General features: G+C 40.9%; 2 protein-coding genes and 1 long non-coding RNA gene across 7 annotated transcripts in view; 1 reads left to right on the forward strand and 2 right to left on the reverse strand.

Moving 5' to 3' along the window:
* The window catches only part of cep112 (centrosomal protein 112), a 220,338-nt gene extending 218,558 nt beyond the window's left edge, over nucleotides 1–1,780 (reverse strand). For 3 of the 4 annotated variants that reach the window (XM_048610811.1, XM_048610808.1, XM_048610809.1), the window contains exon 1: nucleotides 1,557–1,780. The gene's annotated coding sequence lies outside the window, so the exon portion shown is untranslated. The remainder of the gene's footprint in view (nucleotides 1–1,556) is intronic. The other variant, XM_048610810.1, reaches the window with a different exon arrangement.
* Nucleotides 1,781–1,832: 52 nt separating this feature from the next.
* Nucleotides 1,833–13,365, forward strand: LOC125485852. 2 transcript variants are annotated; one of them, XR_007264560.1, is made up of 3 exons: nucleotides 1,833–2,174; nucleotides 11,369–11,640; nucleotides 12,210–13,365. It is a non-coding gene; the product is annotated as an uncharacterized LOC125485852 (long non-coding RNA). The 2 variants fall into 2 exon arrangements; XR_007264559.1 differs by having other exon boundaries at nucleotides 1,839–2,174; nucleotides 11,369–13,365.
* Nucleotides 3,691–26,605, reverse strand: part of LOC109917602 (beta-2-glycoprotein 1-like) — a 34,916-nt gene continuing 12,001 nt past the window's right edge. The window contains exons 3-8 of the mRNA XM_048610812.1: nucleotides 21,728–21,824; nucleotides 15,164–15,240; nucleotides 10,968–11,159; nucleotides 8,125–8,304; nucleotides 5,666–5,863; nucleotides 3,691–4,115 (exon numbers count right to left, since the gene is read on the reverse strand). Of these exons, the coding sequence (XP_048466769.1) occupies nucleotides 4,051–4,115; nucleotides 5,666–5,863; nucleotides 8,125–8,304; nucleotides 10,968–11,159; nucleotides 15,164–15,240; nucleotides 21,728–21,824 (809 nt within the window). The 3' untranslated portion in view covers nucleotides 3,691–4,050. The remainder of the gene's footprint in view (nucleotides 4,116–5,665; nucleotides 5,864–8,124; nucleotides 8,305–10,967; nucleotides 11,160–15,163; nucleotides 15,241–21,727; nucleotides 21,825–26,605) is intronic.

Raw genomic sequence — 26,605 nt, forward strand, 5'->3', positions numbered from 1 at the left:
GAAACATCGGCCTTTCTGCTCCTATGATGCTGCTTGGCCTGCTGTGTTCATCCAGCTCTGCACCTTGTTGTCTCTTACTTTCAATACTGCCCTGCCCATGAACAAGGGCAGCACTTGCTGCGAGGTTTCCAATAAGTGACTCAAAAAATTTCATGTGTCATGGAACAGCAGTTGAAGAGTGACAGTCAGTTTGGACACAGCAAGCGAGGGAGAGCCAAAGAAAGCTCCATGCAGAAAAGTTCTCCTGAGAGGCCACTAGTTCTGTGTGGTTGGAGCTCAGGATGAAGGCCCAGGAGCAGGTGAATAGCTCTGTGCGATAAGGACTCAGGGAAGTCTTAGGAGATAGTAGATGCAATTAACTGTCAGAGTTAGGGCTCAGGCAAGTCCACGAAGCTGGAAAGGGTTGGTACGAAGCATTTAAATCAACTACTGTACGTTGAGGGTCAACCTATGGCAAATGGACAGCAGCAGTTCAAGAAGGCAGCTCACCACAACCTTTGTAAGGTCAAGTGGGGATGGCCCAGCCAACAGTGTCCAAATCCTATGAATGACAAAAAAAAAGTGTTGAGAGTGGAGGTTGAAAAGCCTACAAGCAGAATTTACTTGCTGCAGCTGAGCAAAATTAAGAGCTCAGGAAAAAAACAGAAGCAGTATTGTATTAGTGAAAGTACCTAAGGTTGCACCTCTGAGCAAGTCCTGGAGGGCAGCTTCCAGAATTCACGAGACCATGGAAAACCCAGGAAAGGAAGGGAACTACCAAAATGTGAGTAGCCATCAAGGCAGTCTGTGTTTGTTTGATTGAGCTCCAAAGCTCAGTCTTCAGAAGACAGTTGTAATCTCTTATAAAGTTTTAATGAGATTTGATGGTCCACTGTGGCACTAACACACAAGTGGAGTGGCTGCTGCAGAGAAATCTATGGGATCTGTTTTGACCGCTATACTAGTGCATGTGGTCAGAAGTCACACAACACCAGGTTATAGTCCCACAGATTTATTTGAAATCGCAAACTTTTGGATCACTGCTCCTTCATCAGGCAAAGTACAACGAAGGGGCAGCACTTCAAAAACTTGTGATTTCAAATAAACCTGTTGGACTATAACTTGACGTGGTGTGACTTCTGACCTCGTCCACCCAAGTCCAACACTGGCACCTCCATATCTATTGCATGTGCCCTGTGGGGTATTCAACCACAGCTTGTCTTTTACTCGTATTTACCTCAGGTTTTTTCTACTTGTTAGAATACATGTTGCATACACATTATAGAATGTACTAGGATGAGTTCCAACATTGTAAAGATTTTTAAGGTTCAAAATTGTGGAATCTTGGGGCTTTAGTCTCTCAGTAAGGACTTATGACTCTCTTCCTTTGTCTACTTTGAAAAAGTTACTGGTCCTATCCAGGTGATAATATAAATCTGACAATCTGGTATGATATTAATTATTCATCACCCACCAAACCAGCACGTACCCACCATCAACTGGACCCAGGAATCGTTTGTCAGTTTTGAAGGAACAAGACTCTCGCCACTCCTGGTGCGAAAATAAAACCCACTGACCTGGAGCGATCGCCTGCCCGTTGTCTAAAGGCCAAACAATTATGCGCGGTCTGTTTAAAAACGCAAGGAGTGGCTGACAGCGTATTAAAAGAACAGGAGGCTGAGACGGGTGACAGGCCACAGCCTGACCGGATCCGGCTGAGGAGACAATGCCTCTGACAGCCCGCTCATGGCGCGAGAACAGCTCCAACGTTCAAAACTGCCACCCGCCCGCCGGACGTAGTCGCCTCATGACGTGCTTCCGTCGGGCGTAGCTCGGCCGTCGCCATGGAGACGGGCGATACACGGAGAGCTGCGGGCCCTGTCGTAAAATGTACCCCCGTTAGTCAGACTGAGAAGGGAGACTCTGGGCCAGGAGGCCCGGGTTCAAGTCCCACTTGGCCCAGAGATTGTATCGTAACATCTCTGAACATGTTAATTAGGAAAATATATATTCCCGTGCAGGGAAAAAGAACTCTTAAAGGGCTCTTGTGGCACAGCGGTGATGTCCCTACCTCTGATCCAGGAGAACCGGGTTCAAGTTGCATGTGCTAGAAGTGTGCGGAAACATCTCTCCGAACAGATTGATATCTACAGCAAGGCAGGCATCCTATAATCTTCTGGCTGTTGTTACTCCAGGTGTGTTTTGTTTTCCTTTGGAGTCATATGTAGAAGGTTTACTGGACTAATCCCTGATATAACTGAATTGTCTTACGAGGAAAGATTTGACAGGCTACATATTTGCTAATAAACCTGTTGGAGATGTTATTAAATACCTTTAGAGCAGGTGGGTCGTGAACTCAGGTGTTCCATCCCAGAGGTAGGGATTCTAAACCTATGTCGCAAGAGCCTCCAAACACTGGACAGGCTAGACTTGTATGTGCGAGAGTTCAGAAGAACAAGGGGTGATTTCATTAGAGAATATCAGGTGGGTCTTGTCTGGTTGAATATGGAAAGCATGTTTCCTCTTGGAAACAGAATTTAGAATTAGGGTCATTAAAAATAAGGGGCTGTATTTTAAAACAGAAGAGGGTTGTAAGCCTTCAGAAATCTCTTCCTCAAAAAATGTTGGAAACAGAGACCTTGACTTTTTAAGGTAGATGTGGATAGATTCTCCTCAAGGGTTGAAAGTTTATAGGGGTAGGCAGGAAAGCGGACTTGATCAGATCAGCCATGGTCTTATTAAATAGAGGAGCAAACACATCAGGTCAACTGTCCCTTCCTGTTCCTAACTCATATGTTTGAACAATCCTAGAGATACTGTGCTGATAATCCAACATCTGTGAGAACAGATATATTTTAGAAATCATATGCATGCTCAGTGATGCTCAGTTCTCCATTATCAGAAATGTATAGTTTTAGCAGTTCTCTGATTTCCCTGTAAATTATTCTATGTCTTTCATTATAGTTGGGGTCTCTTATAGAATTTGTCCAGTACTATATTGCCTGCAGACTTGATCCCTCTTTTAACCTAATATGGGCAACAACTTCTGGCTATTCACCATCCCTTTTAGAATGCCCTGCAGCCACTCAATGTGCCCTGGACAGGGACACCAGGGAGATAACATACCATTTATGACTGAAGAAAAGCCTAATTATCAAATTCCCTATCATTGTTAGATTCCCAATCTTGCTCCTCTTCCCTCTATAGCTGAGCCACTTATAGTTTTGTGGTCATGCCTCTGGTGCTTGCTGTTCTTTCCCAAAGTATTCCTCACCTAAAGTTAGAACTGAATACTATTTTGAAACAGAAGTACGTTTGGGGTAGTCCTACACAACTGGCCTGGTCCTTCTTTGTCTGTCTGGGAATCACTCATTGTATTTCAACCTGCACATTCTTAACATGCAGCTCAGTCTTTCAGTTACAACACAGTGATACCAACTGGTGCTCAAATTCTGAAACTCAGAGCTCATTTCCTCCAACTGACAACGTTTCTTGCGTATTAATTCCTGCAGACCAAGCTCCTTCCTTCTGCCTGCAAATGACTTGTTCACTTTTTCACTCTGGTTGCTTTTTGTTGCTCTTTCCATAGCTGCACTGTAATAATTCTCCTTGATAATCCCAGGATAAAGACACATAGATAAGTGAAAATAGTGCACTGATCCCCATTCCCAACCAATACAATTCCATTTCTGCACTTAAATGAATCAATGATTTGTATTTAATTAAGAAAGATTTTATTAGTTTTATTGATTTCAAAGTGATTTAATGTCATTACAGGGACAAATAAAAGTGGTGTCATTTGGATTTTGTCATTAATTACATGTCGTTTAAAATGAATGTTGGCACCAGCTGTTGATTATGAGCAGTGTTATACCACATCTGACACATCCGGTGATGTCTGAAAAGAAATCAATAATAGCTTTTCCAAAAATGTTAGGTGCTACAAATGTATGTTTACTTAATACTGGTAACAATGTTACTAATCAAGATTTGTGACCACTTTACAAAGTTTTGTTCGTATTTCAGTGTAGATGATACTTTGCTGGTTGGAATGATTGTATTGTTCCAACATTAACACTGTTTAATTTCTGATGGAAGTGATCCATAAGTAATTGCGTAAGCGAATTTTGAAGGTTCTGAAAAAGAAGTGCACAAGGTCATTTGGTTTGTATTAGTGAAATTTCATCTTTAGTTTCCAGAGACATCCGTTCAAGGCATCTTCCCTCTGTTGCTCTTCACCTCTCCTTTAGAATCGTAGAGTCAAAGAGTCATACAGCTTGGAAACAGACCCTTCAGTCCAACCCGTCCGCGCCAACCAGTCATCCTAATCTGACCTAGTCCCATTTGCCAGGATTTGGCCTTAGTCCCTCAATCCTTCCTATTCAAATACCCATCCAGATGCCCTTTAAATGTTGTAATTGTACCTGCCTCCACCAATTCCTCAGGCAACTCGTTCCATACATGCACCATCCTCTACATGAAAAAGTTGCCCATCAGATCGGTTTTAAATCCTCCAGCCATATATGATATTATAAATTTATAAACCTCAAGAATGCATGTCCTGTGTATTGTGGGAACTCCAGGACTTCTTCCTTGCCCTGGATATCCATTTGTGCAGGAAATGTCAGCAGTTGCAGCAGCTGGAGCTCTGAGTTCAGAACTTGCCACAACAGCAGGCATCACTTCAGTGCACCCATAAGGTGAGAACTGGGTGGATAGTGTGTTAATTGATGTGGTCAACCCACAGCTTCAGATTACACATGGAGAGAGGGAATGGGTGATCACAAGACAGTCAAAAAGAAATAACCAGGAAGTGCCGGAATCTCCTGACTGTATGCCACTTTACAAAAAATATTTTGCTTTGAATTGATACGAGTGACAATTCATTGGAGGAATGCAGCTGAAGCTAACTCAATGGCACAATAAGTGGCTAAGTGTAGGGGAGCTACAAAAAAGGCAGGAAGAGCCAAGATGATAGGTGATTCAACAGTTAGGGGAGCAGATAGGTGTTTCTGTGGCAGTGAAGTGAATCCAGGAAGTTATGTTGCCTCCCTGATGCCAGGATCAAAGATGTCACTGAGCAGTTGTAGAGTATTCCGATAACGCAAAGGTAAACAGCCATCTTTGTGATCTACATTGGTACCAATGACCATAAGTAGAAAGAAAGATATGTTCTGCAGTTAGAATTTAGAGTCAAGCAGTCAGAATTTGGGGAGCTAGATAGAAAGTTAGCAAGCAAGACTTCAAAAGTGGTCATCTTTCTGCACTAAGAAGTGAGATATTAAAAAAAATGAATTTTCCATTTTAAACATGGGGAAGGAGAGTATTTGTTATGGAATGAAGGGAATAGACATGAACAGCAACAACATGCATTTATATAATGCCTCTAACATAGTAAAAACATCTCATTGCACTTCAATCCAGGGAGCAACTAGCAAACAAAATTTGACATAGAAACACATATTAGGACAGATGACTAGAGGTTTGGTCAATGAGGTAAGTTGCAAAGAGCAGATAAAAAGGGGAAGAGAAAGACAAAGAAAAGAAATTAGGCTCTAGACAGCTGAAAACATGGCCACCAATGACAGCTTTAACACACCTGTGGCATGCTATGAATTATTTAATTGTAATAATATAGCTAACATAAGAGATTTTCAGACATCTTCATACCTCGAATCATTCTTACCTTTAAAGCATGAAGGAATTTCAATTTTGCTATCTATGCACTGAGTTGGAACTGGTAATCCACAGTTTCGTTCTTTGTCTTTGCAGTAAAAATACACTCTTTCTTTGTGTAATATTCTCCTCTTTGGAAGTTCATTCATCCAGATCTTTTTTCCATTATAGAATATACGAGCTCTCTGCACAGGTAGAATACAGGGAGCTAAACAAGGAAAACGACAACCTATCAATTAATTCTGTTTGCAGATATGTTAATGATAAGGTAATACTCCTTAAGTATCCAATTAAACAAAGATTTAATGAACAGCACCACTGAGAAAATAAACAGCGGCATAGAAGACCATCAAGTCAGTAAAATTTAATTTGCCCATGCTGGCAGTAAATCAGGCTCATAATGCAAGCACCTGTCCAAAAATCAAGCTGTTATCACTTTAAAAGTTTTATGAGATAGCCTGTGTTTGTATTAATGGCTGGATTTTATGGTATACTATATACTCCAATGCACGTATTCCCCACCCTCTCCACTCCAGCCATCACCAGTACCCAATTCTGCCTTCCCCAGCAACCCCAATCCCAACCGGAAAATTCAGTTGCTAGTGTGCCCACCCAAAAGCAATCAGCCCTGCAGCCATTTTACACTGGGATTGCCTCCATTGTTTCAGGGTGAGAATTGTACCCCATCTCAGTCTCCCATCTTCAAGAGTACAAAGTCTGTTGTCCCAGTCGTGCCAGTTTTGAGCGAGGGCCTGCATTGGTACTCTAGGAAATCCCCGGGAAGAAGAAGTGATGGGGTATGAATGTCGGTAATTCCGGGGTTTTGTATAAGCCTGGCTGGCAGACCCCACTGAAGTCAGTGAAGAGGGCTGGTTTTGAAAGACTAGTGAGGGGGCTGACTGAGTGAGTGAGCAACGTAAAGGAGGTCTTCTTGCCCGACTGCATCCCACACAAAGAGAGTTGTTGGGCTACCATCTAACCTCTGCCTTCACCTGCTGTGGATCAGAGGTGGGAACAGAACAAATAGGCCCAGGCTGCTACACCTGATAACCACATAACCCCTGATCCCAAGTCACAACCAGCTACCTAGAGGCCAGGCCACAGTTATTTTGCCCCAGTGTGGGTAAAGTAACAGCAGAGGTGGAATGAGGCCTTTAAGTGGCCACTAGTTCGCCCCTTAAAGAGTCCAATAAGTCCTAGGTGGATAGGCTGTCTGACATCTTCTCTGTCCGTTGTAAAACTGCAAACAGTTTGGAGGTCATTGAAAGGTAGTGGGAATACCACACACTTTACTTCAAGTGTGCCCCCAACCATCTTCAAATACACTGAATTGGGGTCCATAAAATCCAGCTCCGTGTTGCAATTTGGAATATACAATAACATCAGCTTCCATTTATATAACAGATTTGACAAAGTAAAAAGCCTGAAAGTGCTTCACAGAAGTGTTGTCAAACAAACTATGACACTGAGCTAAATAAGAAGGTAGACTTTAAGGACTGTCTTAATGGAGTAAAGTAAAACTAAGAAGTCAAGGGAGTGAATTCCCAAGCTTAGGGCTTAGGCAGTTGAAGGCAACTGGCAATGATGGAGTGATTTAAATAAGGATCTCAGAGGTTTGTGGGGCTGAAGAAATCCTCACAGATAGGAAGGCAAGGCCATGGAGGATTTTGAAAACAAGGATGACAGTTTTAAAACAGAAGTGTTGCCACAATGGAAGCCAATGCAGGTCAGTGAACACAATGGTATTGGAACAGCAGAAACTTAGATAAGCTCAAGTTTATGAAGGGTGAAAGATGAGTGGCTGTCTTGGAAAATGTTAGAATTGCAAAATCTGGAGAAAACAAATGCATGAGTGTGGGTTTCTCTAGCAGTTAAGCTCAGGCAGGAAAAGTCATTGCCTGATGTAAGGTAGATGTAAGTACTCAGTTGTATCATGAATGAGTGGTTGGAAATCTATCCCTTTGACAAGAATGATACTGGTCTGGTTGCATACAGTCTGATTTAGCCTTAGACAACTACTGAGGTTAGTGTTAGGGTCCTTGGCTAAGGAGTGGAGTTTGTGGAGTGTCCAAAGACAATAGCTTTGGACTTTCCGATATTTTGTTAGATGATATTTCAGCTCATCTAGTTATATATGCTGTGTAGACTAATGTGGGGGTAAATATCATTCAATAACAAAAAGTATGAGAATAGGTCCCTGAAACTATTTTTTAGATTACAGATATAAAACTTAAAAGCTTGTGGTTACATGTCTATTATTTGCATTATCAACACTAGAAGCAATTTGCAGCCATTAAGTAGATGCATCATAAATGAAATTTAACATAAAGTAAGCAAACTAAAGCCTTAAATTAAATGTTTACTTTTGCCAGCAAAACTCTGGTATTATCTGGAGGTACAATGAACTTTGCTTTCCAAAGGTAACTGAATCATAGCCGTCTCTTGTCAATCCAGTCAGGTTCATCTTACCTCGGCATGTGGGCTTTTCAGTCCAGTTTCCTGTCTTCTCACATGTGATTGTCTTCAAACCATCCAAAATGTAATTTTCAACACAGCCATAATCAATAGTCTCCCTGTAGTTATAGCTTCTTTTGATTGCAAATACCATAAATCCATTTACTATTTTTGGTGGCATTCCGCATTTCACTTCTATAATAAAAAAAACTTTGTAAGAAAGCCTTTTAATTTGTTCTCATTCATCATGCAACCACTGTTTGTCTCCAACCAAAGCAGTTGGTGAAATTCCTTTTCAGCAGCAATGCAGTGAATAAGAAATACACAGCAATCTTGGTGTCAGTAATGCTCTTGTATGCTGGTTCATGTGACACTCTTGACAGTAAACAGGGAAGAGACATCTGAGAGCACATAAAAAATGGGAATTTCATAATAATGTAAATGCATAGAAGAAAAAAAGTTATGTCTCTCCCATCCATAAATCAGTGCAGCATCACTTCCCACCCAATCTCAACTGTGTAAACTGGATATGGCCAGTTGTAAAGTAGTGTCTTTACCTAAAATATTTTTAAGAGGGCAGCCTGCAATTTACTTCTTTGCAAGAAGATGGCATTGAGATAGAAGGTCGGTTTTGATCTAGTTAAATGGTGGGCAGGGTTAAAAAGCTATTCCCGTTCCTAAGTTCCTCAGACTGTTGTTTGTTTTTCGGATCAATCGATTCTTCTGCTCACTGATGGTCAACACATTGGAGTGTGCATTTACATTTAGTCTTCAATACACCTAATGCCACCCCTCTTGTATTGGATGCCCCTTTATAAATTCCACTGAATTGGATTGCTTGGAGGAAGAAAACAAGAACCTGGCGGAATGTGTGAGTTTGGAAAAAGCCAATCAACATTCTAGGATGTATGATCTTACATTTCACTGCTTCTATTGACAAGTATTGGGACACCAAATTGGAGGGATAATCCTTTGAATCTCAATATTTGTTCAAAATCTCCGTATAGAAAATTCTGAATGTTAACAAAGTCAATTTCTCCAGTTCCTAACACCCCAGGTGGTTTTCTGAGAAGATCTTGTCTATTACTAAGATTCCTAATGTGTTCATTGTATTTTGCTTTGAAATACCAATCAATATAACTATATATGTGTATATACCACCTCATCTATCATCAACTTGACCTTTCTCTGGAGCCAGTTGTCGAACAACAAAACTGGAGTCAATCTTCAGTCACTTTTATAATAATTTACATATTGCAACAAAGCATCTAACTGACAACCACAGTTTCAGTCCATGTTTATGAATAGAGATTCAAATTAATCATTTGAACCTATGCACAATCAGTGTACAATTAACAATCCTTTCTGCACAATTATTTCCTGTGGTTGAGGGATACCATTGTTCAATTTCAGGGAAATATTTTCCACAACATATGTCCAGAACAGATATCAAACACATGCCAGTGAGAGTGTGGAGAATGGACCTTCTGGGAAACATTAAACAACTTGATTCCTTTTTTATGCACCATTATGCAAGGCCCTCACTCTCCAATCTCACACAACACTCAACTATAAAAGAGGGACAAATTACTGCAGATGCTGGAATCTATACTGAAAACAAAAAATGCTGGAAGTCACAATGGGTCGGGTAGCATCCATGGAGAGAGAGAGCAACTCTGGTGAAGAGTCATTGAGTCATCAAGACTAAAAACGTTAACTTGCTCTCTGTCCACAGATGCTGCCTGACCCATTGTGATTTCCAGCATTTTTTGTTTTCAGTCTCTATAAAAGAGGGGGTGTGTTCCTGAGAGCATATAGCACCATTAGTCCTCAACTGTGCCAAAAAAGTAACGTAATTGAAAATTTTCCTACTTAAGTTAGAATGTCTGTGCATCTGTATCTCACAGTGGTGTCTTGGATTTAGCATACGTTAAATTATTATGCAACAACGCATGATTATAATGTGTTGCTATGAGGTGTTGTTGCGCTAGTACGTTTAATTTACAGGTACTGTTTCCTCATTAATGATTAACTCAGGCAATCCCAAAGTGAGGTTGCAAGTTGAAATTTTGGGGTCATGAGCTCGGAGTTAACAACAGCCACCATTGAGCTCTGAATGTGTTATAACAGCTGCATTCCCACTCATTCACAGACAGGCCCCCGGTCTCACTGCTCCATCCCCTCATCATTCTTACTGAGAGATCACAAATATTTGAAACCTTCAATTGGGGTCATTTGTGGGAAAGGTGTTAACTTCTTCCATTTTCCTCTTCCAATTTGTAATGTGTCTGCAATATTCTTACTTTCTCAAAAGGCAGCAGAAGCAGAATCTAGTTGTTTTAAAGGCAGAGATAGATAGATTCTTGGTAAGCAAGAGAGGGAAAGGTTATTCGGGGTAAGTGGGAATGTGGAGTAATTAGATCATCATGATCTTATTGAATGGCACAAGAGACTTAACTGGCCAAGTGGCCAACTCCTGCTTCTAATGGTGACGGACGTCACTGGATTTGAAACATTGGCTATGTTTTTCTCTCTCCACAGAAGCCGCCTGACCTGCTGAGTTTCTAGAGCACTTTTTGTTTATATTTCAGGTCTCCAGCTCTACGGTTCTTTGTTTTATTCATATGAACTATGTAAGTTCCCATTTGATTTCATTAAATCCAACGTGATGGAGAAAAATAAACTATAAATCATTGTTAATGAGGCTCTAATACACCTGTAATGTGACATCCCATGTGACATCTTGTGCACAGACCTGGTTGCGGCAGTCAAACTCTAGATTTTTTTTATTCATACTAATTTTAGAGAAACATAGGCAAATAAGAGACACCTTTAATTTTGCTGTCATGTTTACTTGCCTTTGCACTGAGGTGCATTTGTCCATTTTCCATTGGCCAAGCAAAAGCCTGTTTCATTTCCAATTAAAGCCAAACGTTCTTTGCACTCGTAGGAAATCATATCTCCAAAGACAGACACCTTAGTCGGCTGGCCTGTGGTTTGAAAACGCACTGATCCATTTTCTGGAGGATTTGGGGGTGGACATTGCACGGCTGCAAAAAATACAAACAAATCAAATCAACTGCACTGGGAATATATGTTGCTGCACACTGTCTGCCTTTGCTTGGTCAAAGGTAGCACAGATAGCTATGGTGTGAAGAAAAAGTTCATTCTCTTTCTAAGTTATCTTGTTGTTATTTATCTTTTATTATCTGTTATTAACTTTATTGTAATTTTTCTCCCTTTCCTGTCTCTTGTCTAGAAAACATTGCCAAGTTGAGAGGACACCACCATCCTGCATTGCTGCCTTTGCTACTCTATAGCTCATTAGGTAATGGGGTCAGTTAACTCAGTTGGCTGGACAGCTGGCTTGCGATGCAGAGTGATGCCAACACATGGGCTTAATTTCCACACCATGAGGCAACCATGAAGGACTTTCCTTCCTAACCTCTTCCATCACCTGTTGTGAACTGACACTCAAGTTAAATCATCACCAGTTCTCTCTCTGAAATGAGAGAGCAATACTTTGATCTAGTAAGTCTGTGATGACTTTGCTTTAAATTTATACCTGATCACAGGTAAATATGCAAGTGTGGCCCAACAGACCTTGTAGTCCATTTAATAGACTTAACTGGCCAAGCATGTAGTCTTCTTTTGGCTTCTCGTTTAGATGGGACAGCTGAAATGAAGAACTACCTATCGATGAGATCAAGGCAGTCTAATTATTCTTTTTAGTTTTCTAATGGCTCTATTTCTTATTGTCCACTTTGGCAGATATCATTTCTTAGTCCAGCAAATGGGCATTTGAGCTGTTCTCAATATACCATTAATGACATGCTTCCATTAATTGCTAAATGCAAAAGAAGTATTTTTCCATCCCTCATTGTGAGGAGATCTACTCTGAGTTTAACATGAACATCAAAATGTACCACTTCTCTCCACTCCACGCCTAAGGATCCTGATTCTTTTAAAAATCTAGTTCCATAGATATAACATGGCATTGACAGCACCGGTCAAACAGGGTCATGCTGATTGTTTATGCTGTAGAGAAGCTCTGTCCTAATCCTTTTCATCCATTCTAACCCACCAGCATTCTCTTCTAGGTACTTTATCCTTTACAGTATTTTACCCAAATGGATGTTCTTCATGTGAATGAAAGCAAATGAGTTTTGGTAAGCTATTTCATCCTGTCCTCATTTTATAGCATGCACCATACAGCAGGAAATCCTGATCTTTCTCCCTTCTTTAACGTAAGAACGTATGGAATAGGAGCAGGAGTAGGTGAAATCACAATAATAGCTGATCTCTTACTTTCCTAATCACCAACCTTTCCCCCTTATCACTTGTTTTCCCGAGAGAGCAAAAAATACGTTTATCTCATTTTTCACCCTGAAATAGATTCAATGAAGTAGCATCCGCAAACCCCTGGAAGAGAGAATTGTAAAGATTCACAACTTCTCATCTCAGTTCTAAATGATTGCTTCCTTGTTCTAAGACTGTGCCCCTCTGTTCTACACAGCCAGGGGAAGCAACTTCTTAGTTTCTGCCTTTTCAAGTCCCTTCAGAATCTTACATGTTTCAATGAGATCACCTCTGAACTCCGAAGAATAGAGACCTAATTTACTCAGTCCCTCCCCAAAGGACAAACCCCTCATCCCAATCTACTGAACCTCCACTGTACTGCCTCCAGAGCAAGTATATTCTTCCTTAAGCATGGAGAACAAAACTGCACACAGTACTCCGGGTGTAGTCCCATCAAAGCTACATACAGTAGTAAGACTTTTTTTTAATTCTTGTATTCCAGACCTCTTATAATTAATACTAATATGCTATTTTCCTTCCCAATTGCTTGACGACTCCCGGCCTCCGGCATCCACTCCCAGTGTGGCGGCATCCCATGGCGGTTTCTAGGTATGGTGTGGCGCAGCCTCTCGGCATGGTATGGCGACATCCCAAAGCGGCCTCCCGACATGGCATCCTCAGCTCAATGTGGTGGTATGGAGTGACCTCTCAGCTTCATGATCCTCAAGGTGAAGCCCAGTGCAGTCTGGAGGCTAGGTACCAGCATGGTATAGGTTGGAAGACTGCTGTTCTGGATTTTATTTCTGTGATGCTGGACATTTTATTTCTCCATTTTCTAAGATCTTGTGACTAAAGAATCTGTTCCTAGGTATAAGATGGCGCTGTAAGTGGCAACATATAAACATTTCACTGTACTGATTGAGTAAATGTGACAATAAAGCCAATTATGATTGCTAACTTTCTCTGTCCCTTGTACAAGTATACCAAAGTCTCCAAATATCAACATTTTCAAGTTTAATGTTTTTTTCTTAAAAATCTGCTTTTATATCCTGATGACTAAGGTGATTAACCCCACACAATATGCCATGTGTCCCCTTATTCCGCAGTCATTTAACATTTCCACATTTATTTCCAGGTTCGTTGTATTCCCCCTTACAGCTTACGTTCCTATCGAAAATAGCTATAGCCCCAGCACTAATAGGTGTGGACCTAAAAGTGGGTCATTTATCATTTTCCAATCTACCCTGTCTATGCCCCTCATAATTTTATACATCTCAATCATGTTCCCCCTCAGGTGACTTTGTAACAACTGTCAATTATTATTTTTAAAAAACCCATCTGGTTTACTAAAGTGCTTTGGGGAAGAAAATGTGCAATCCTTACCTGGTCTGATCTACAAGGGTCTCCAGACCCACAGCAATGTGGTTGACTCAACTGCCTTCTGGACATTTAGGGATGGGCAATAAATGCTGGCTGAGCCAGCGATGACCACATCCCATAAAAGAATAAAAAATAGTTGTTAGTTTATATATATATTTAAAAGTTTATTTTGGTATTGGGGAAGGAAGGGAGAGATGATGCTGTGCCCACTCGTCACGAAGAATTTATGTCTTACAGCTGCCACAGTGGGATTTGGCCCCACACCTCCAGAGCATTAATGTGGGCCTCTGGAATACTAGTCTACTAACTTCACCACTCAGATATGTTCTTCATCAACCTTTTCAGGGATGTTATTATACACCTCTGGAACAAGTGGGACTTAAACTCAGGCCTCCTGGTTCAGAGGTAAGCACCATAACAGCCTTAATTTGTCACTATACTGCAGTCATTTTAGCTTGTTCCAGTTCAATTAAATTTAATTTTCAGTGAGTTAATGATGTTCCCCAACTCTGTCTCTTTTTATGCTATTTTGATTAATCAGATCAAACAAACTTGGCTATGGATCATGTGCAGGGAAATGGGATTAGTGTAGTTTGGTGTTTGTTAATCGGTATAGACATGGTGGGCCAAAGGGCCTGTTTCTATACTATATAACTGTATTACTCTCTATAAACAAAATAAACAGGATTCATTTCCTTGAAGAGGCACTGTAACAAAAGGTAATCGCAAAAATGAACTTATAAAAATTGAATCTTGGCTGTGAGGATTGATTAGGCACCCTCACTCTTTATAACTACTTAGGTGCTTTAAATCAACCTACTCAGGGATGTTATCATGCAACTCTGGAGCAAGAGAGACTTGAACCTAGGCTTCCTGGCTCAGAGGTAGGGCCACTATCACTGTGTTACAGGAGCATCCCCCATAAGTGCTTAAGTGTTTTCTAATCAACCTGCTCACTGATGTTATTACATAAGTCATCCCTGGATCTCCTGGCTCAAAGATAAAGACACAGCCACTGTACAAGAGCCCTTCCCTACATAAGTAATTAGATTTTTAAAAAATTAACCTGTTCACAATTGTTATGAAACACCTCTGGACCAGGTAGGACTGGACTTGAACCCAGGCCTCCTGGTACTGACATAAGCACACTATCACTGCACCACATGAGCCCTGATAAGTATTTAGTTAAACAATGTCCTTCACCTGTGCATCATACCAATATAATTAACATCCCATTAATACCCAGTCTGTTCCAATTACTTCTTCAACTATTCCCCCATATCCAGTAGTGTATGTGATGCAGTCATTCTCTACATTAAGGTTCCTTGAGTAGGATGACTAAACTCACTTTACAACATGTATACAAAATACTTACGTTCACAGAACTGATGCTGATCACTCCATGTCCCATCATGCAGACAGGTGCTGTGGTTTAATCCTCTAAGAATATATCTGATCAAATAAAGTTAGAATTATCAACAGCGTTGAACAGAACATGAGAAGACAATTAGTAGCCTGCAATTCACCACAAAGCTTCGGTCATTTAAGTCTCAATTTTACATTGTCACCAAGAGAAATTGTCAGAAATATAGCAGTGGAGAAGGGGGGAGTGAGGCATGAATTTCTAACTCCTCCCATTTCCCCATACCTGAGTTTCCAATCTCATTGAGTCTTCCCTGATTAGCTGTTGCACACTAGCTAACAAGAAAGTCAAGAGAAACTCACCCTCTCAATCGCAGTTTATAACGACACAGTGAGAAAGAAGTGCAGAACGTTATAGCAGAAGAGGTTCTGGTTTTTTTCGGGAGAGAAGAAGAACTTCAAAGCAAGGTTAAACCGGCCCAGCAGCCTTTCTTGTTGCTCATATTTACAGAGCTCACCGCACATTCTCTTTCATTCCAGTGGCTACAGGACAGTAATGTGTCTTATTTTAGAGCAGCAACACTGGTTTGTGAGCAACCACAAACCCTTCAATGTATTGACCTAAAGTTCTGCTTCCACTGTAGAATTTTTAATTGAACTTAAGGCTTAATAAAATTATTTTCCCAATAAAGTATGACAACCTTAGACTGGGATAAAAATAAGTTCTTTCTACTACTTTGTGCACGAAATGTTTACTGAATAATTGAACTGACCAAAAGCAGCAGTAAGTAATGTTTAAATAAAAAAGAGACAATGATATTCTCCGTGAAATACATCCCAATATTACAACAACTTAATTGGTGCTACTGATGAGTGTGAGATGTCCAAAACTATTAAAATTAAATAAAAATGAAGTGATGACATATAGTGGCTTGGAATGAGCTATTGTGGTTTATATTCTCAACATTTTGAAACTCTTCAGAAGTCCTAATTTCTTGAAAGACATTTTCATGTTTTCTTCTATGTTTGTAGAACTGATGAGCTTTCTAAAATGTGTGGGCTGTAGTTATGTTTGATTAAACAGAAGCAATTTATATTGCCAATTTTGTTTTCAGGTCACAGACGATGTACTGAAAACTGATAATTGGGGAATATTTTCCATTTTCCCTTTTCCCTTTTTTATAAAAGAATGTAACCATGAATAATGCAGGAACCAACTTTCCTGTCAGTAGCAGCCAAGAATGCTAATTTGTCAAGTGTTAATGACAGGAAGTGAGGCAAAAAAATGTGATTCCTACAGAAGGGGCAAGCCAAGTGATTCCAGGGAAAAGAGGTTACTGTGACTAATTGTCAAACATCCTGCGTCAAGTTGCTTTGCAGACACCAAAATTAGCCTAGTTGCTGGGATACCCGAGGTGGGATGAAAATAGAAAATGCTGTAAATACTCATTAACTCCTCAGAACTGTTCTAATATAAGGTCATCAATCTGTTTCTCTCTCTATAGGCACTGCTAGGCTTGCTGCACATCTCCAGCATTTTCTGGTTTTATTTCAGATTTCAAAGATTTGCAGTATTTTACTATTGTAAGATTGAGTTAGGCTTCAACCTGAGATCTCCTCAGGGAGGAGGAGCAGAGTGGACCGGCCAGAAAGGCCTTAATCATCTTCCTCAATCCCATCCCAGGGATTGTTCCGATGTTAGAGCCAGTGAGCGTAGTGGCTGCTGTTCCCCTTTAGCAACCAGTCCCACAGCTGCTTCTTTCCCTTATTTCTGGTGCATAGATTGACCAAATCATGAACTTGTGGAACTGAGCCATTTAAGCTGAGCTAGCCCACCACATTTGGACATTTTGTGGACCCATGTATTTTGGATACATTTTTTTCTCTGTCACTCAGGGTAGCTCAATGGTTAGCACTGCTGCCTCATAACGCCAGGGACCCAGGCTTGAGTCCACCCTTGGGTGACTGTGTGCGTTCTCCCCCGTGTCTGTGTGGGTTTCCACCAAGAGCTGCAGATTCTTACCACCGTCCAAAAATGTGCAGGTTAGGTGGATTAGCCATGCTAAATTGCCCTGTTGTGTCCAGAGATGTGCAGGCTAGGTGGATTTCACTTGACATGATAGTGCAACTGCAATGCAATGACAGTCAATGTGTTCTTAGATAACACTTCTAAAATAAAAAGACCATAATAAGGGGGATCTAAGAGATGTAGAGACATGTACAAGTATTTGTTATAACTTACACAAGAATTAAATGCCTTTAATAAAAACTGCGCAATACTATATAATACATGTTGGATTGTGTCATTACTACTATGTCAATATAACTACGATCTGTTGGGAATGGTCAGAAAACAGGCTGGAAAAGCTCATCCCCTCTTCCCTAAATCCCTAGAAAGACAATGTATACTAAAGGTAAAGTCTCATACAAGAGGAAGTGGGGAAGAGAGATTCATTGTTATAAAGTTCTAGCAAAGAATCTGTGCAGAACAATGGCTTAAATGTTTTGTGTTTCTGCTGTAAAATTCTATAGCCCTTTAGGCTGAAAGGAGGTATTGGGTAGTTGAGACCGATGAAATGTACACAAATAACTGTAGAGAAATATCTCAGAGGCGCTCAGGGTTATATGCCAATCCAGCAAAATGCTATAAGTACATAAATCTGAATTCTGCTGTTAAAAGTTCCAAACCTTGGTTCATGCACTTTCAATTTATTCCAAAATTTACACTGTTGTCCTCCCCAGGGAATAGTTCAAATAGAAATGGCATGGCTGTACATTTAAATATAAAGAAAAAGTTATTCTTAGGGTTTCCTGATGTCTTAACAGGTGTTGTGAAGTTGGGTAGAGTACTTGTGGAAGCAGGAAGTTAGAATTTGGTGTTTGTAAATTGCTAGAGGGAAAAGCATTGTGTGGTCCCTTCAAAAGATCATGTGCTTTTTCTGTGCTCAGAGATTAAAATGGATGTCTGTGAACAGCAGCTTGAAAGTTTGCAAGTACACAGAGAGCTGGCTGCTATCCGCCAAAGCTAACGGCTCTTTGCTCTCAAGAGAGAATCGCTGGCTGTCACAGGCTGTTCTATGTCTTAGAGAAAGCACCATCTAAATACCATCGGTACCAATGGCTCAACTGGTTAATATTCCTGACAGAAGAATTGACAGAGAAGGTATTCTTGACAGAAGAATCAACAGAAAAGGCACAGAACATTCCAGAAGACACATAACTTGGCTGTAATTTTGAGAGACTAAATTCTATCTTTTTTATATAAGTGGGATTTGCATTTATTGGAACAGCATACCATTAGAATCTTGCTTTATTTGGAAATAGCTAGGAGTTAGAAAGGATTTATTCGGTTTGTTAATAGTTTAGTTAATTTGTTCACTGTTGTGACTTGTTGATTTTTAAAGTGAGTGTCAGGGATTTATTTTATTTAACTACTAGAAGTTGCTGAAAAGCAGGTTACGCCACTTTTCACGCTCCTTTTACAGATTATAGGGCGAGGTGCTCCTCTTTGGGTGTTTCAGTTTTAGTTCTCAGAGGGCAGGGTCAACCTCCACTTTATAATGCAGGCCATTGGCAGCACCTGCCTGATCAACCTGGAACTATAAGTCGGAAATAAAATGGTCTCATAATGCAATATAGCTGTAAATCTTTTCAATAAAATTGAAGGTACTGGGAATAAATTCCAATTTCAAAATCTAGAAAATTACCCTTTTTTAAAATTTCTATTGTCTCCTAAATTTTGTTATAAACAATATCAAATAAATATGTGTATATTTATTTTTGTATCTTGATTATATTTTAACTGATATCTTCCCAATAATTCAATATTTTCCTGCCTTACAAAGCACTTAATAGATAACTCACAGCATCATCTAATGGAAGCACTGTATAAAAGGAGGGAAGCAAAGTAATTTTATCAATAAATTTCAGGACTAGATCTGGATTTTGATCTTTAGAACAGTCCTAATAAGAGACAAATTAATGAACTGTTACAACTTCATAATTGTAATACAATTAAAGATGAGGTTAATGAATAGGTAGAGTTTAACAAATAAGCAGATGAGCCTCTGAACAAAAGAGTTGAAGAATCGTGGATGCTGGAAATCTGAAACAAAAACAGAAATTGCTGGGAAATCTCAGCAGGTCTGGCACTGTCTGTGGAGAGAGAAACAGAGTTAACATTTTGGATCCAATGATCCTACTTAAGAACTGATTGAAGCTAGAAAAAGGTTGATATATATGCTGAAGATAGGCTGGGGGAGGGGAAGGAGTAAACAATAGGTGGAGATGAAGCCCAGAGAGAGAGAGAACAGCATTGGAGCAGAAAAGGAATGTGTAAAGGTCACCCTGGGAGAATCAATACATACGAATAGGTACCATTAGTTGCTCACAGTCAGTTGCTTTGTGATGGCAGACCATGTGATGACAAGGCCTGGTGTGTAGGGGTGGGGGTAAGGACATGGAAGAAAGTGCTCAGGCCCTTAAATTATTAAACTCAACATTGAGTCCCAAAAGCTGCAGAGTTCCCAAGTGGAAAATGAGATGATGTTATTCCAGCTTGCGCTGAGCTTCGGTGGAGCGCTGTAGCAAGTCCAAGACAGAGATGTTGACCAGGGAACACAGCGGTGTGTTGACGTGGCAGGTCGCCAGAAGCTCAGGGTCATTTCTGTGAACAGAGCAAAGGTATTCTGCAAAGCAGTCACCCAGTGTCCACTTTGTCTCCCCAAACGAGCAGACCACATTGTGAGCAGTGAATACCGTAGACTAGGTTGAGTGAACTGCAGGTAAATCACAGCTTCATCTGGTGGGTGTGTCGGTGGACTTGGACAGTGAGGAGGGAGGAAGTAAATGAGCAGTTATTACACCTTCTGCAATTGAATGGGAAGGTGCCATGGGAGTGTGGGGTGGTGTTGGGAGTGGAAGAGAATTGGACCAAGATGTCCCAGGGGAAGGTTGACAGGGAAGGGAGGGGAATATGTGTCTGGTTATGGCAGCCTACTGGAGGTTGCTGAAATGGCAGCTTATGATCCTCTGGATGTGGATGCTGGTGGAGTGATAAGTGAGGACCAAGGGAATACTATCACTGTTGTGGGAGGGAAGAGGGGCGTGAGGACCGAAGTGTGGGAGATGGGTTGGACACAGCTGAGGGCTCTCTCAAACATGGCGACCGGCAATCACCAGTTGAGGAAGAAGGTGGACATTTCAGATGTAGACAAACAGGAGGCTGGAAGAACTCAGCATGCTAGGCAGCATCTGGAGGAAAGGAGCAGTCAATGTTTTGGGCATTACCCTTCTTCAGGACTGGATGAAGATGCCCCCATGTCGAAGGTGGCGTCATCAGAACAGGTACAATGGAGTTGGAGGAATTGGGGGAATGGAATTGACTCTTTACAGGAAGCAGGGTGTGATGATGTATAGTCAAGGTAACTGTGGGAGTCGGGACGTTTGTAGTGGATATCAGTGGCCAGCTTATCCCCAGAAATGCCAAGGAAGGAAAGGGAGAAGTCAGAGATGGACCAGGTGAAGGTGAAAATTAGCAGTGAAGTTGATAAACCTTTCCAATTCTGGACAAGAGAGGGAAGCGGCACCAATGATGTCATCAGTGTTCAGAGATGTTGTTGGTGGAAGTCCAAGTAGCATTGGAACAAGAAATGTTCCACATACCCCACAAAGAGACAAGCATAACAGGGGCCTATTTGGGTACCTGTAGCCACCCCTTTGACCCGAACAAAGTGGGAGGAGTTAACGAAGAAGTTGTTCAGAGTGAGGATGAACAGGGCCAGGTGGAGGAGGCTGGTGGTGGATTGGACGGTTCAGGAAGAAGCAGAGAGCGCTGAGACCATCCTGATGGAGGATGGACATGTGAAGGAATTGCACACCCATGCTAAAGTGGAGGTGGCTAGAGCTTGCGAACTGGCGAAAAGCATCAGAAAAATTGCAGATATAAGTGGGTGGGCCCTGGATAAGGGGAGAAAAAATTGAGTCAAGATAGGAAGAGATAACTTCCACGGGGCAGGAACAGGCAGGAACAATGACTCTGCCTGGGCAATCCTGTTTGTGGATTTTGGGAAAGAGGTAAAATGGGCTGTGTGGGGTTTGGGGGCCTATGAGCCGAAACTCTGAGTGTGCTGTGATGAAACTGTGAGCTCAGTTGTCTTGTCAATGGTGACTCTACCTGAATGTTGGAAGTAGAGCAGCCCCAGGCAGAGATACCTGTTGCTAAATCCTCATGTACATATTGTTGATAAGAAATCTTTAAAGAACAAACCTCAGGCTTAACTGTACAGATGGACCCATACTAAAACAGTTTATGTGGAACTGCTTTGGTGTTTTAATACATTATTAGAGAAGCTAGGCCACTATAGTGTACATACATGGATTTCAGCTTGGAGATTCAAGTCAAAGGTCCAATTTTGGATCTTTTTCTGGCATCTGAGTAACCAGGGTGGATGGCATAGTTCTGACAGGGGACTTAACAAAGGAGAAATAATGCAGAAGAAAATCTCAACAATGTTGCCAATCTCTCATCTGACTGTTTTGATATTTTGCAGTTGCGTGCTCACTACACGGTACGTACCCCGCATTGCAGCTGTAGTAGACTTGTTTCCCAAATGTTAATTCTGTTGCATGCATCTCTCCATTTTCCAGCAATTTTGGCACGTGACAAGATCTTGCTTTTAGGGGAAAACAAAACCACTTAAATCAGAATTAATTTACATTTTTTTGCATAATGCCATGTGATTATGTAATTTAATCAAGCTATCCTGGCAATCATCTATCATAAAATTAAAGAACCTTAGCCATTTAGCCACTTCTAGTACACATGGCTAATATTGGCTGCAAATTTTCTGTCACACTCAAAAAGCAGCATTAGGGCTTTTCTAAAGCATACCTAAATGTACATTGTGATTAAAGGCGAGGCAGTCAAAGCTCCTCATCAAGCTTGTGCTACATTAGAACTTGAGACTGCTCAGAAATGTCAATGTCATAGAGAATTTACTAATGATATTTCAGACTGATTCCTCCTAAAGGGGAACGCATAATAAGCAGATGTTCAACCTTGTGGGCCTGTGTTTAGTGTTAAGTTGAACATGCAAAGTAGGTTATGTTTTAAAATATAGTGACTGAGAATTGCAGGTTTGTCTAATCCTGACTTGGGTACTAAAAGTGAAAAAGTGTTCAAATTCCTGGCATACCTCTTTTGCTTGATAAGCAAAAATAAACCATCCTATCACCCTCCCAAAAATATTCTGTAATTCCAGCATCCTGATGGTTTGTATACATTTCGGATACTGCAATAAACCCAGAAACTATTAAAGAAAAATGTTCCTAATTATAGAAATTTGGATTCATACAAAATACAGTAAAACACATTAACATTTCAGCTTTTTCAAGAATGTGAGAGAGTTACCTGTGGCTGCGTTAGTCAATGAATCCAGTCGAAGAGTACAGAGGCTTTAAATAGAGAACTAAGTATAACTGAAAAACAGATACTCTAAAGTAGCTTGTGAGATTGGACAATGTACATTGCTACGGCTTTAGTCCCATTACTGACTTGAAAACTATTTAATAGATTTCGGCAATCAATTTGGATAAATGTCCAATTGACCATGACATCCAAAGGTGCAGATTGATGCCAGGATCATCCAAAAAGCATCTGTATGGAAAAGATCAACATTTTTTCAATTTAAGTTCATTTTAAAAATATGAAAAACCAGCAAAGAAAACTGAATACCTGAAAGTAAAATTGAGATAAAGATATTAACAGGAACAGACAGGGTAGATGAAGATAAACTATTTTCATTGATTGGCGATTCTAGACTAGAGACGCATTAAAACCAATAACCTCAGATGCTGGAAATCTGAAGCAAAACAGAAATTTCTTGAGAAACTCTGGCAGCATCTGTGCAGAGAAAGCAGAGTTATTGTTTCAGATCCAGTGAACCTTCATCAGAACTAGTAATCCAATGAAGGCTCACTAGACCCAAAACGTTGACTCTGCTAGAACCAAGAGGTATAATCTGAGAATTAGGGCCAGACTTTTCAGGAGAGATATTAGCAATTACTTCTCACAAAGACCATAAAACTATACGATAGAGGGGCAGAATTAGGCCATTTGGCCTATCAAGTCCATTCCACTCATAGCTGCTGAAATGCTTCTCAATCCCATTCTCCTGCCATTTCCCCATAACTTTTGGTCCCTTACCAATTGAGAACCTGTCTTTTTCTGTCTTAAATACACACTTTGACTTGGCCTCTACAGCCTTCTACGGCAATGACTTCCACAGATTACCACCCTCTGGCTGAAGAAATTCATCCTCATCCCAGTTCTAGAGGGTTACCACTTCATTCTGAGGCTGTGCCCCTGGGTGCAAGTCTTTCCTACTTGTGGAAACATCTTCTCCATGTCCACTCTATCCAGGCCTCTAAGTATTCTGTAAGTTTCAACAAGAACCCCGTCATCCTTCTAAACTCCATCAAGTACAACCCATAGTCCTCAACTATTGCTTCTATAGCATCCCCTCCATCCCTGGGATCATTCTTGTGAACCTTCTCTGGACCTCTCCAATATGCTCATCTTTCCTTAGATACAGAGCCCAAAACTGCTCACAATATTCCAAATGCAGTCTGCCTTGAGCCTTATACAGCCTCAGGAGTACATCCCTGCACTTGTATTCTAGCAAGAGTGGTAGAGATTTGAATCTTTCTTCCACAAACAGCAGTGGATATTGGAACAATTGTTAATTTTAAATCTGAGATAGTTTTTTTTAAGGAAAGTTATTGAGATATGGGTCAAAGGCAGGTCTATGGAGTTAGGCCACAGGTCAGCCATGATCTCATTGACTGGTGGAATAGGCTTAAAAGGCTGAATGGTCCACTCCTGTTCTTATGTTCCTCTGTTCCTAGATCGTAGAATACCCCAGGACAGAAACAGGCCATTTTGTCCATCAAGTCTACATTGCGTTAGTATCCTGCGTGCCAAACCCCACTCTTTTATCCACTTTCCATACACTTTGATGATTTTTTACAACAAGTTATTCAGTTCCCTTTTAAATTAATTATCCACAGAACAACCTCATCACTCACTTCTTTGTTAATTTCTATTTGATTTTATTGTTTGATCTCCAGTTTAAATATTTCCAACTAATTTGTCGTTCCATTTAATTTGGGGAATGTCCTTTTTTATTTCACTATAGTTCATTTTGCTTCAATATCCCCAAAACTCAATCAAGTGCTTCCTTCAATATTTTCTATCTTTTGCACGGAATCTAATTATTTCCCAGCCACTATCTCCCAGACATTCCTACACTTCTTGGATAACTTTATGCTCCAATACATTTCTAGAACCATCTCAAGTAATGTCCCCTTTCTCATTAGATGTTGACTATGAAAACAGTCCTAATTCAGGAAATTTACCCTGTTCTGTTGAAAATTCCCAATGACCTTCCTGCTGTTCAGCAGTCTTTGTATACTCCCAGCAATGTGACTGATCACTTGGTGTTACATTGCTTAACCCAAAGCTATTCTGTTTAGATCACACTTCTGTTATAAATATACTTTGTGCTATATGCAGTCACTTTTTATCATTGAATTGTTATAATGCAGCAGGAGGCCATTTGGCACATCATGACTATGCCAGCTTTCCAAATGAACATTTCATTTTGTGTCACTTTCTTTTAGCAGTGAATTTAGTTTCCTTTTTCCATTTCTGCCAATGTCCATTAATGTACCATCGTTTTACTTTGGGTTTCATTGGTTGTGCAGTTGTTTTTCCTTTCCCCTTGCTTTTCCACACCCAGTTTTATCATCATTTTCAATCCCTCTTCCTCACACCCTTGTATCTGAAAATGAATATTTCCTTTGTCTCCCTTGACTCTCTCACTCAGAGGAGTCTTGTGTCAAGCATTGGTGTTCTTGATGCCATGTCCCAAACACCATTACTGTCAAACCCCACCTTTCCTCGCACCCACCTCTCCAATGGTCCCAGAAGATCAGATTTAACCTGGTGCAGAGTCGTCTCCCCATCAGCAACTCCGCTGGAGCTATCCGTGTAGTTGCATGAGGTGTGGTCCTATAATCAAACCAGAGCTGGGACAGTTTGGTACCTGTTGAAGATGTAGGCTGTTTCTTTAAGCCTGCCCTCAAAGTTTGGACTACTCTTTCCACCAGACCATTGGATGCTGGATTGGATGATGAGCCGTCCTTATATGTTGGATACCATTTGACTTTAAGAAATACTCAAATTCCTGCTGGTAAATGATGGCCCATTATCTGTGACCAACACTTGCAAGGAGTCTGTGTGTTGCAAAAAATGCACACAGTTTTTCTACTGTCATCTTTTTGTTTGACAAAAGAGCTCTATGCTCATCCAGCCACTCTGAATGAGCGTCCACAATGACTAAAAACATTGAGCCCTTGAAAGGGCCAGCATAGTCAAAATGTAAATGAGTCCGGGGTGTACCTAACAATTCCCACAAATGTGGGGAAGCTGCTGGTGCTAATTTTTGTCCTTGTTGGCACTCTGGGCACTGCCACACCAATATGGCTATGTCTACAAACAAATTCTGGCCACCAGACACAACCTCTTACCAACATCTTCACTTAGGAAATCCCAGATGATCCTGGTGGTGTTCAGCCAGTACCTGGTGGCGACCTTTGCTCAAGACAATCACTCTTGCTCCCCATAATAATATGCCATCCTCTACTGTGGTCTAGTCTCTCTGTATTCAATTCTGGTTGTGAAAGCCCATTGGTTTCCCTCATCACCACCAGCTGTTTCAGTTTTGCCAGGACCAGATCTTTCTGCGTCCAAAGTCTGATATTGTCAGCTGTGACTGGAAGTGTGTCCAGAAAATTGAAAACCATTACAGACTCTTCCAGTGGCGATATCACCGGTCATGTATTTGCCAGCAGGAGGCAGCTCAATGCAGCCGCATTTGTTACTTGACCTCCTGGACAGTGTTCCAACTTGTAATTATACACACTTAATATTAGAGTCCACCGCTGAATTAAGCCTGAAGATATGGGTGGCACTGCCCTGTACTCTTTAAGTAGACCTAGCAGGCGTTTGTGGTCTATTACTACTACAAATTTATGTCTGTAAAGGAATTGGTGGAACTTCCTGACTTCAAATAGGACCGCGAAAACCTCCTTTTGCATCTGGGCGTATTTGAGATGTGGAGGTGCTGGTGTTAGACTGGGTGGACAAGGTCAAAAATCACACTAGTTCAAGTTATAGTAACTCTGCAAATGCAAATTCACCCAATGAATTTACATGTATGTTGTGTGTGTGTGTGTGCACACGCGTGCATTTGTGTGTATGTGTGTGTGCACCGTGCGTGTGAGGAAGAGAGAGTGCGTGTTTGTATGCACTTGAGAGAGAGAGTGTGTAAGTGTGTGTGTGTGAGAGACCGTGTGTACGAGAGACAGTCTGTGTGTGTGTGTGTGTGTGTGT

Source organism: Rhincodon typus, chromosome 23 (genome assembly GCF_021869965.1).
Source record: "Rhincodon typus isolate 14 chromosome 23, sRhiTyp1.1, whole genome shotgun sequence".
Classification (NCBI taxonomy): domain Eukaryota; kingdom Metazoa; phylum Chordata; class Chondrichthyes; order Orectolobiformes; family Rhincodontidae; genus Rhincodon; species Rhincodon typus.